This window comes from Caenorhabditis briggsae (genome assembly GCF_000004555.2).
Source record: "Caenorhabditis briggsae complete genome, chrX, whole genome shotgun sequence".
In the NCBI taxonomy this organism is placed as follows: Eukaryota; Metazoa; Nematoda; class Chromadorea; order Rhabditida; family Rhabditidae; genus Caenorhabditis; species Caenorhabditis briggsae.
Window position 1 is genome coordinate 20,435,959 of NC_013491.2, and position 11,956 is coordinate 20,447,914.

At 37.2% G+C, this 11,956-nt stretch overlaps 2 protein-coding genes across 2 annotated transcripts in view; both read right to left on the reverse strand.

Moving 5' to 3' along the window:
* Window positions 1-2,355: 2,355 nt before the first annotated feature.
* CBG25753 lies at window positions 2,356-4,033 on the reverse strand (the record flags this gene model as incomplete). Its single annotated transcript, XM_045240705.1, has 3 exons — window positions 2,356-2,568; window positions 2,860-3,128; window positions 3,175-4,033. The coding sequence occupies 3 exons, from the start codon at window positions 4,031-4,033 to the stop codon at window positions 2,356-2,358; spliced, it is 1,341 nt and encodes a 446-aa protein (XP_045099017.1).
* Window positions 4,034-9,872: 5,839 nt separating this feature from the next.
* Window positions 9,873-11,956, reverse strand: part of CBG10193 — a gene marked incomplete at both ends in the record, with an annotated part of 7,345 nt that continues 5,261 nt past the window's right edge. Inside the window, 5 exon segments of the mRNA XM_045240706.1 lie at window positions 9,873-10,127; window positions 10,364-10,438; window positions 10,516-10,709; window positions 10,754-11,090; window positions 11,104-11,492. Coding sequence (XP_045094246.1) covers window positions 9,873-10,127; window positions 10,364-10,438; window positions 10,516-10,709; window positions 10,754-11,090; window positions 11,104-11,492 — 1,250 coding nt within the window.

The following is an 11,956-nucleotide window of genomic DNA, read 5'->3' on the forward strand; positions in this document are numbered from 1 at the left end:
CGCGAAATTTTGAATTACAAATTGAAAAGAACAAATCTCTGATATATTTTTCTGATTTTACAAGGGAACCTCAACACCTTGTGAACCGAAACTGCCAAAAATTGACAACCAATCTTCCTATTTAGGGTGCTCTAATTAGAGTACCATGTTGCTATCTAGAAGATCTAACATCCCTAAATACGGCTTTCTTTACATCGTCTCAATTTCCTTAATCTAAGCAATTTTTCGGGTTTTTGCGCTCATCGTAAATCAAAAGAGAGGTCATAAAATTGATAGAGTCAATCGAAGAGAATTCGCACGTCTCCTTCTCTGTTTAGGAGTTTATACAATGTGGTAAATGCTGGGTGTCTCAAGGCGACCCCATTTTTTACTGGCAAGTCTATGTTCTTACTTTTTGATTAAAAGAAGTGAAAAAAGTTCGCACTTGACAACCATCTTTCGGAAAATCGAGTCACATAAGCGCGAAGAAACTCAGAGAAACAAAGAAAAAGTCGTATAAATGAAATTCGGAAAAGTGTGCAAAACAACCTCAAAACTGAGAAAATATGAGTTGTATAATCCTAAATAAAAAGTATAGTGAGAGTGATACTCTCAACACATGATCTCCATTTGTTGACTCATTTAACCTTTTGGTCCAATTATGTGGACCCGTCTAGGTATCCTCCAGGGGCCGGTAGAGGATCATGAGGATACGGAGAGGGCTCCAATTTGGAAGAGTACAAAGAGAAAGCATTTAGTCGGGAGCACCATTATCTTGATTTAAGATGATTTTGAAGCTGTCAAATTCAGATTTGAAGCTAACATTTTTGGTGAAGATAAATTTCATCGAAAGAAGTTGAGAAAAAAGCAATCAGCAATAAGAATAAAAAAGTTGAGTAAAAAAAACCAAAAAAAAAAACGATATTATTTTTCACCCCTTAGCAACCAATTAGGCAATTACTCGGAAAAAAGTGAATCACTACTAAAATCATTTACTTTCAACCTTTCAAACTTCGAAATCACACCCAAAAAAATATTTTTCGGGTTTGCATGTCGACAGGAAATGATGCGAGGCACAAAAACGGGGAAGCGGCGGACGGTGGAAAACGAAAAGCACCAAATCAGGATTAAGAAAAATGAGACCGGCGCAAATTTCCACCAGGTGGTACCGTTTATGAGATGAGAGCCCCCGAGAGGTGGACTATAGTAAACAGATTCAGAATTGGATCCAGGGATAATTGCAATGTTTCTTTTCGAAATTTCTCAGAGATTCGCTTTGGAATTTTAAAATTTATTTTTTCTATCACAGAAAATGGTGAAAGATTGATAAAGGAGATTTCGAAAACGCGAAAATTTGGAAATTTTTTGCGTGCACCTTGGATATACCCTAATTCAAAAAGCTGAAATTTCAAAAAATCGGACATATTCCTGGAAATTTCGAAATTCCGAACTAGATTTTCGACAAGGCGGAATCTAAAAATCGAAACTGGAAAAACTGAAAGAACCTTTTTGATAAGGAAAAGATCCTACTGTTCCCACGTATCTGAAAGTTTTTTTTTCTGAAAGCTGTTTCTAAGAGAAAAGTCTCACGCTCTTTTTAAATCTAGATACTCAATTATATTGAAACTAAAGCTCCTTAAAACATTTATTATTTAACAAAAACTCAATGTTACAAAAAAAAGTGCCATGAAAAATAACAAGTTCAATAAAGACATGTCAGGGAAAGAACACATTTGATAAAGTTTTTTCAGTGAAAACTTTGGAAAGATCGGAAGGGGACTAGAACGTTGGAAACATTTGAATCAAGAAGAAAACAAAAAACAATGACTATGAATTTGATAGAAACTTGCGTGAAAATTTTTTCAAGAGAAATTGAAAGAATTCGAGGATTCTATATTATGAAAATAGGAAAAATCATGTGAAATGTGTAGAAAATTGAAAATTATGACAACACAAAAAACTATGAGACGGATCGAAAGTTATATAACTAAATTGGTGAGAAAAAGCTTGGAGAATCAGGCTTTCAAAATATTAAAAATTGAAACAAACGAAAAACTTGAATACAGATAGAAAATTGAATAAATAACTGTAGGGGAGAAGCTGGAGATTCAGAGGTTTTCAAGATAAATAAGAATGAGAGGGTGGGGAATACTGAGATAAAAAAGTTTGTTCAAATCTTACTTGGGGAAACGTCACGGATGAATAAGTTTTTTTTTTTTGGATTTTTGGATGTAATATTCAGAAAAGGGATTAGGTGAAACGAAACTGAAGGAAACACATTTCTAGGAAAGAAAATGAGAATGCTGGTAGTTCGAAAAAAAGCTTGAGCAAAGGATATGAAAAATTGAGGAAAATATGATCTGATGAATCTATTATTCAACAATAAACAGGAACGCGGGTTGAAGATGAAGATTTCATCTTACGGGGGTTTGGGACCGACCAATATTTGTTGAAAACGACTCCTTTTTTAGCGGCGAGCGCCATTCCAGCGGATGGGTGGTTGCAACAAAAGAATGCCTTCTGGTATTCTCTGTTTGACTGGGTCAAGCAGAAGACATGGTACCACTGAGCGCAACTGAGGCATTGCACCTGAAATATTGTTTGTTCTAGCTCGATAGTCTCGAATTTTGCATAATGAAGAAAAGTTAACCATACTAACCCAGTGGGCCTGCTTCTGTGGATCCGCAATACAAAAGTCTCCGGTGCCACATTTGTTCTTCGCTGCCTGAGCATCGTCTTCCTGAAAATAAAAAAAAAAATTTGAATTAATTGTGAAGTTCGGTTTTTAAAATCTGTGAGAATTTTTCAAAAATATGGCATTCAGTTTTCCCGTCAAAATCAATAGTTTTTTGCTACAAAAATTTCGAAGTTTCAACTCACCTCATCGTCCTCGATTTCCATTTTTATTTGCTTAGCTGGAATGAGTTTCGCCGCTTCTGCTTCTCTTTGTGCAGCACGTCTGAGACGACGCGCGTCTCGGGCCACCTGCTCCGGTGTCCTCAAGTCCTCGATTGTGACGTTTTCTGGAGGAGAAGTCACATCGGACCCCAGAACCGCGCGTATCAGGCATGGTCCATTTTTCAATTTGAAGACAATCGTTTTCTTCTGCTTGTTGGAGCCGAGATTTCGTCCAGAGAGCTTAGAAATTTCTGAAACAGTATGATTTTTATAGATTCTCAAAAAAAATTTATTCACCTTCGGAGGCTGCTGGTGGGGTTAAAGCGGAGCCTGGCATCTCCGAAGAATCTTCGAGCTCTTTTTTTATATTTTCCGAAACCACCTTGATTTTTTTGTTCTGCTCGGATTCTTCACCTTCTTCAATTTTCCGTTTTGGGGCAACAACTCCCTCAGATGGAGTTTCTTTCTCGAGAACCGTTGATATTGAGAGATTCTTTTGGTTTTTCTTCGAGCTCTTTCTTTCTTCAGATGATCTTTTCGGAATATCAACTTCATAATTTGGAATCTCTACCGAATGTTCAGAAGGCAGCTCAACTAGAGATGACAGTTGTGAGAGCTGAACCAACGATGGAACAACCGCGTAGGCGTTTTCTTCAAGTCCTGGTGAAGGTGGAACCGGATTGTCATCGTGCACATTTCCTTGGTTTTCAAGTTCCCGAAGAAGATGTGCATGGAGAATCTGACTTCTTTGTGTTTTCTGATTGTTTTCAATGACATCCTTCACAGATAGGAGCGACGACAGGCTGAATTCTGAATCGCTTATTGCTTCTTCCGACGTTTCAGCGACCGATAGACGCTCATCCTGCGCATCGCCTTGGTGATTTTCCAGTTGCTGGAGAGCTGCAGTCGGATTGTTTTGCGGCGTTTGCGGGGCCATTCCTTGAAAATTTTGAACGGGAGGAAGAAAATTAAGATATTGGTTTTGAAGAACTTGTTGTTGAATGAATAGATATTGAACCATTAATTGATTGTGAATTTCTGGATATTGTTGGTGATTAGCTCCCAAATTGTGAGCCAGTTGAAACATCGGTGTAGTGAAATTTTCGTTGAACCCGAATAGATCTGCAGCTTGATTCGGATCAAATTGATTGGCCATCCTATCTGCTTCTGGAATTTTTTTTCTTAAAACTATTTAAATTTTGTTGCTACTTACCTTTTTTCTTAGATGCCACCGAAAACAAGAAAGTTGGATACTTTAAATTTGCACGGACTGTTGCTTAAAAACCGTAACGAAGCGGGAAGAAATCTGGAACGAGAGCAATTTAAAGAAATGCTGTACAGATATCTACAAAAAAGAAATTTATAAAAGACGTAAAGCCAATATTTTGGAGAGCGGAAAAAAGACAGATTGGAAGGCAAATCCAGAATTTCGTGCTTATTAGAAATGATAAAGATAATGAACGCTGTTTCTACGAAAAAAAACCTTATAGAAATAATTTTGGAACTAGAATTTTTTCATAATTTGAAATCCAAACTTTTAGCTTGCTTTTAAAAATATCAAAACTGCAAAAAAAAATATTTCTTAAATAATTCAGATGTTTTTTCTTATCATTCGGAAGTTTCTTATCATTCGATATTTAAAATCCAGTCCGATTAAAAATTTTTTGAAAATAAATAAAATTTCATTTGAAAACAATTCGAAACAAAAGGTCATATGCTAGTTTTCAACTTGTCAGTATATTAAAATACGGATAATGGGTAAAACCACAATTTGTAATTTCAAAAAAAAAAATTCCTATTTCGAACAGCTGTGTTCCCTTTTCAGGGACACCGACAGATGTCATTTTATATTATTCTTCTCCATTCGTAACAAATTTGGGGCGCGCGAACGAAAAAGAAGGGCACGTCACCTTGAAAGGGGTTCTAATGAGAAACAAGAAAAGGATTATGGATAAAAATGAGAGGACGAATCTCGAGTGAGCCCTTTTCTCATCAAATTTGTAGGAAGTGTGACGCGCCGAAACCAGAATGCGGCCACCGACGTTTCTCTTCCACAGCTCTTTGTATAAAAGTAATGAGAAAGTTCGCGGACGAAAGAATGTAGGAACGAATTTTATTACGACTCTGAAAATAAAAAGTACTAATATTTCATCAAAGTGCAATGCAGTCATTTATATTCAGAACAATTTTGTTTTTGCACTGAGCATGTTTCAATTCGGTTTGTTGAAAACCGAAATACATAAATCTGATAAGTCGATTCACAAAAAGTAGTTTTAATCCTAGTTTTCCTATCTTGGCTACATTTTCGATACTAGACGGAATCAGAACGGAAATTGAATTTTTAAGTCCCAACATTCTTCTGAACGCGAGTCTATCCAAAACATTGCTCTCCCAGATTTTATGAAGCGATAGAAAAGTCGAAATGTCATTCCGCAGCACATTAAAACATGCGCAAAAAAGAAACCATGGCAACAAAGCGTCTCATGGAAAATTGGGAATGTATATAATTCGTATATGAACCTATATTCTCTTTTTAATAATAGCAAACAAATATTGGGAGGAGATAAAGGGATGAATGGGAGGAAGAAGAAAGAAAAAGGAACTTCGTATTAAAGAGTGTACAAAATACTATCACATGAGCTACCGGTCGAAAAGTGGCGGTTTCCAAATGTTTTCTCTCATTTTAAAATACAATCTCTGAGTTTTTTGTAACGCTCTATAAACTATTTTGCAAAAAATATAGCAACTAGAAAAAAAATGAGACAAAAGGTAAAAGCTAGCTGATGAGAAACTGAAGAGATTTAAATTTGAATAAAACTACTCAATTCAGAGGGCTCTCTACTCTAGACAGGACGACAAAGAAAGTCTTCTGTGCGCAGCTCGAAACTTTTTTATAAAGTAAGAACGACTTTTTAGGTTCCGGAGAGGCGCTCGTGGGAAGGTGATAAGGTATATCGCTATAGATGTTCCGCATGATCCGTGTTCCCATAGAATGTAAAGAAAAATAGTTTTTTAGGTTTATCGTGCCCATCTCAGGGAAAACCAGATGGAAAAATGGATGTATGAACTTCCAAAAGCCAACCAGTTCAATCGTTACACTGATAAACTATTCTAGAACATACTGTCTCATTAAAGCGAAAACTGATATCATGAAGAAGCTTTCATAACTTTCTGCAAACCGAACTTAACCGATCCCTTCAGCCCAAAATCGATGAGAAGCTTTGAAAGCTTAACACCTAGAATGAATATACAGAAAACGTTTAAGAAACAATAAAATACGCGCAATCAGTTGCAACTCAGGAATTGTCCATAAAATTTTAAGTAGTTTGGTACCAACTTTCTCTAACTCAGACTACTGTCGAAGAATACGAAATGGTCCGAGAGAAAGATGAGCAGAAACGTATCTAGCGAGCGAACCATGACGGGGGCGGAGCGATGAGGTCATAAGGGAGGAGCAATATCTATTGCGCAATACTGGCCTGATGTTGTTAGAACATCGCTGGGAAGTTATTCCTTACCCGTAGAAGTGGACCAACCTAAAGTGGGTGAAAAAATGGGGTAGATGAAAAAAAAATTAGTTTAAAAAATGGTACGGTATTCCATTTAACCATTTTTTTTCTATTGAAACAAGTTGTTTTAAACAATGATCGATTTCGTCTATGTGCTCCCATGGCTTCCTTCACACTTAAATAATCTGTACTTTAAGATGAGTACATATAAGAAGGATAGAAAAAGAGCAAGTCTAGAGTTATAGCAGACAAATGATTACATTCTAAAACGGATGAATCCGTTCGCCTGGAAAATCGGAAGAAAAAAGATCAACGGAGCACAAGCAGTTGTAATTCCCGGCTCTTCAACAAAGTTGGAACCTGTTCATAAAAACTCATTTCAAATTTCAACAACTGTCGGATAACACAAGATGACCGAAAGAAGAGACTCCGAGGAACGGGTGAAGAGTAAATAGCTATAAATACATAATAAGATGTATTGGTGAGTGATGCACACAAGACAGGAGAGAACATCAGTGAGAAAGTTCATGAGATGGGTTTATAACTCCTAAATAGTATCAGAATGAAAAAAAAACCGCTGTTTGAGCTTTTCGAATGACATTGATTTCTGAGAGCATAAAAAATTTGGTAAAGTTTCTCTCAGTTTTCGGAAAAAAAATGTTTCAGAATTCGAAAACTTTATAGTTCTCGAAGATGCCAACATTGCAAAAATTGGAAATAAATAAGAGATAGGTATACTTCTTTTCTTCATTTTTTCTCGAACACATACCAATACCTAGACCATTCTCGCAGTTTATCAACAACTACATCTTACGGGTAAAACCGGTTTAGTTATGTGAAATGAAACTCTGTCGCCGAAATTTGTTGGGGTTCTAATTGAGAAAAAAAAGAGAAAATGAAAAAAGATAAACGAAAATATCCAATGTGGTTTCTTTCACCTTTTCTTTCAAAAAAAAAAGAATTTAGAAAGATACTGCAAAAAGATGCTAATCGGGGTAGGTTTAATTGAAACACCAAAGACAACGACACAAATTTTTTAAAAGAACTAGGTTCTTAAATTTCAAAAAAATTTACGTAAGAGATTAAACCCGACGAACCTTGAGAACGATATGCCATCTTGAATGAAAAAAAAAGAGATTGATGAGAAGAGAATGAAAAGAGAATGATGACCACCTCGTCTAAATTGAAAAAAAAATGGGAAAACGGCAAGGGATAAAATGAAAAAAGAGAAATGAAAATCCAAACAGATTTTTTTGGTAAATCAATGGAGAATTACAAGAAACCCCGTAAAATCAGATGATTGAGCTCAAATTTTAAACGTAGGGTAGACTACGGTATATGAATTTTGCCCTCAATTAAGAAATTACACGAATTAGTGAAGTCGTGCAGGAACTTATGCTGAAATCCAAGATGGACACGCGAAAGTTAATTAGTATGAATCCTCTAAAAAAGCCAATTTTCGTGCTGGCTGTCAATCCATCTTCTGTCACTCCAGTCATTTTACTTGCCCTTCTTCTTTTTTTAGATTCTTTTGTCACAAGAACAATCTGTCGAGACATCCCCTCTCTTCTTCCTAAAAAATTGATGGGGATCTCTATACATGCACATGAGCTGAATGGCTGAACTCGCGTCTTTAAGCAAACGCGCTCTACTGACAAATGCGTACTGGTGCAAAGCAGAAATATTCAAATTTGAAACTGGGTTTGCAGAATTTCATTTTCCCAGTTTTTCGGCTGTCAAGTTATGGAATAAAGGAGGTTAGATCCGTTTATGATAAATGAACAGAAAAGGAATACCGTAATCTCCGCGTGTTGGTCCAACTGGTCAGTTGCGCAATCCCGATTATTCCTCGCTTATTGCCCTCTGACGTAGATACAGGAGGCGAGGAGAAGAGTGTGCTCCTTCCCTTCCGATGTGGTGTCAACGTGCCTCTCACACTTATAAGTCCATCGCCACAATAGATTCTTCTCTGCTCGTCCTTTTCTCGGAGGGGGTGGTCATTCTGTATTCTACGACAGTAGCATTAGCTAGGAGCAAGCTTCAAACTTCCTGAACGAGGCGTGAGTTGAAACTGATTGCTTTTAGATATATTTTTTCTCTTTGTTCTTTAAAATCCCTATGTTTGCAATAACTCTGGACTGTTCCTTCTCTTTTCTAGTATGAAATTATATATTTGGAGCCTTATAAGGTCAGTATAGGTTAACCTTTTTCGAACACTGTTTTGAGTTTGGGACGATATGGCGATATACCGTACCCATCCTTTGCCTCTCCGGAACCAGGTTTAACCATATTTAACTCACAACTCCCATTTTTCCAATCATCTCATCAATACGGAAAATCTACTTTTGTCGACAGTGATCATATTTTTCAAATTTTACACAAATTTCGCCAACTTTGGGAATCATGTGATTTTCTCAAAAAATATTTATCATTTCAAACATATTTATGGTATGTGAAAATTAGAGTTGTGGAAGAGCAAGTCTAGTTGCCATGGCCGAGTTACCAAAGTTAGCAAAAACTTTAATTTTCGATTCAGAAAATAGCTTTCTTTTCGATTCAGAAAATAGCTTTCCACTTCCACATTTATTTTTTTTATCAGAATTATCATTTGAAATAACTGTGAAAGTTTCAATATGTCTTCAGCTTCTCGAGGTTTCTCAAGCTTGAGCTCCAAGTTTTGAACAAAACTATTAAAGTGTCCCATAAAGAGGATGATGCTAAATTAATAACCTAGAAAAAATCCAATTTTCAATACATTATTCTGACTGATTACTCTCACCCAAAACATTCCTCAATTCATGTCATATTACTCGGAAAACAGTACGCTCTCTTGATATGGTATGCTCTCTGAGCAGCAGACGGCACCAGAACACTCCCTAAAGGTCAATCTTCGACCAGATGACCCCACTTTTATTTCCCCAACAGAACTTGTATCCAAAGCGAGAAAACGCCTGTTGCGTAATACGATACCTGTCACCCTAATGAAGGTGTGACGAGCAGAAGGAAGGATACATAACAATCACAATTGGAAAGGGAAAGAGCGATGTGTGTTCATCTAATAATATGATTTAGGAGGGAGAGTTACAAAAAAAACTACAATGTTAATACATTTATGAGCGCGGTGAAGTATTCACTATAAAACAAATAGAGTCGAATCTTTTTTAATAACTTTATCAAAATTATGTCCTCAATAGCCTATCCAAATAAATTTATTCGAGAAGAAGAAAATACAAATCCAGAATATACAAAAACAGCGGAAAAATACTCTCTATAGAAAACAAAACATGTAAACTGGGAATACAAAACTGGGAAGGGGCGGGATTTACAGAAGTCAAATTTGTTTACCGAAATATGAGAAAAAAGTGTTTCATTGCAAAAACACAGGAGTCAGTGGGGGGGGGGGGGGGGGATTTTTGGTTGAATTACAACGAGAAGTGATGAGAAAAAAGTTATACAAAAAATAGAACTGTTTATTGGAAGCCAGATTCATTTATTTTTATAATCGTAGTATTTGAACTCGCCTTTCCGTTTTTTGACATCCCCCACCGCTGGACGACGTCCCTTTTTGAATCCGTGGAACTTTCTGAATGTACGTCCCATTTTCGCTCTCGCAAATTCGCTTCCATCAACTACTGCGTTGCAGCAGTCAAGGACGTCGCCAGTATCCTCGTTTGTGTATTTCTCATTTTTCATTTTCAAGCAGAAAACGTGATACCAGCGAGGACAGTGCGAGCACCCGATCTGAAGTAAAAAAGAGATCACTTTTAACGATTTGAATGTTTTTAATTTTTCATTTCTTGGTATAGTGGTGCCAAAATATAGTCCCACAACAAAAATTACAGTAACTTTAGTGTATTTTGGTTTTGACTAGTTTTCGGCCAATTTTCCCCAAAAAAGTGCCGTTGTGTGTCCTTTGGCCACGGCCAAAGATCCGATTTTTTGTACCAGCATAAAATTTCAAAAAGAAAAAAACTTACCCATTCAAGAGTTACCTCCTCTGCTGGCGATCGGGTGAAGCAGTATTTTTGGAGAGCACATCGAACACCACATTCCTGAAATGTTTTCAAGTTCTTAATACAAAACTCTAGGCTCTAACTAAGTATTTTACATTTAATTTCAAATATCTTACCTCATATGAGGTATCACTCGTCGACGGTTCTTCATCGCTAATAACTTCATCTTCCTCTTGAGCAACGACATCTTCAGATTTGGCGCGGCAACTTCTTTTGGGTCTAGGGGCGTCGAATGAAGGACTACGCAGTCTCTCCGGGCTTACTTCTTTCTTGACTTTTCTTGGCCTACCTCTTTTCACTGGAAGCGCATCTAAAAAATAGGCTCATTTTCTAGTCACACTACAAAATATAAACCTTCAGCACGCTTCTTGTTCTTGTGCACTTTTTTGGCCTTTTTAGATGCAGATTGACTTGTACTCGTGTCCTGATCATCGTCTACCATATTGTTGTCTAAAATTGGAATCGGCTGGCTTGAATCTCTTGACGTCAGTTTCAAGTCCTCCTCCTCTTCTTCTTCTTCTTCTTCCTTATCTCCATCACTTTTTAACATCTCCATTTGGATGTTCTGTCCTGAGGTGTGGTCGACATCTTGACTGATCTCTTGAACATCATTAGTTTTTTCTTCTTCTTGCTCTTCCATTGCTATTCCTAAAAAATATAATTTTGATGAATACTGTAAAAATTCAATTGCCTTCCGTGGCTACCGGTAGGCTCGGAGCAGAGTCCACCATAGAAATGGAAAATTCATTGCCTTCCGTGGCTCCCAGTGGGGTCGGAGCTGAGTCTATTCCAATAGGTGGGGTCGGAGCAAAGGCTTTCTCATAAGTGGACGATTCATCCGGAGAAGCAGCTGTTCCGTGCTCGATCTTCATCTCTTCGGAATTCATCGCTGTCTCCAGAGTGTCTCCATGACTCTCCTCATTTCTTGGCGCCTCCGCAGCTTTTTCCAAAACTGGAGTTGAGCTGCTCGAGCGATCTACGCCTTCTGTCTTCTCGTTTCTAGTTTCCTTCGATTTTCTCGCTTCTTTGTGAACCTTTTGAGATTCCTCACGCAAAAAAGAACTCATTCCCGTTTTGGTTTCTTGCTTTCGCTCTGAAAACATGACCTTTTTTTATTATAAAAGTGGAAACCAGTGCATCTAACTTAATGGCCTAACTTTCGCAAGATAGGTTTTTGGGGCTACCAACTTGAAATGGCCTAGAATTAGTCTGATATTCGCTTGGTATCTTCTCTAGGCCGTTTTGAAATGGTGGCCTAACTTTTTCTAGTTCAGTTTTTAGGCCACTATTTGAAAATGGCCATTGAATGCCCTAACATGCACCTAGCGTGTTTTCCAGGTCATATTGAAAATGTGGCCTTACTTTTGCAAGTTAAATTTTTATGGCCACTTCGATAAAATAATCTAGAAAACACACCAGGGTCATGTTATGGCATTTTTAGGCCATTTTGAAGTGGTGGCCTAAAAACTGAACTAGAAAAAGTTAGGCCACCATTTCAAAACGGCCTAGAGAAGATACCAAGCGAATATCAGACTAATTCTAGGCCATTTCAAGTTG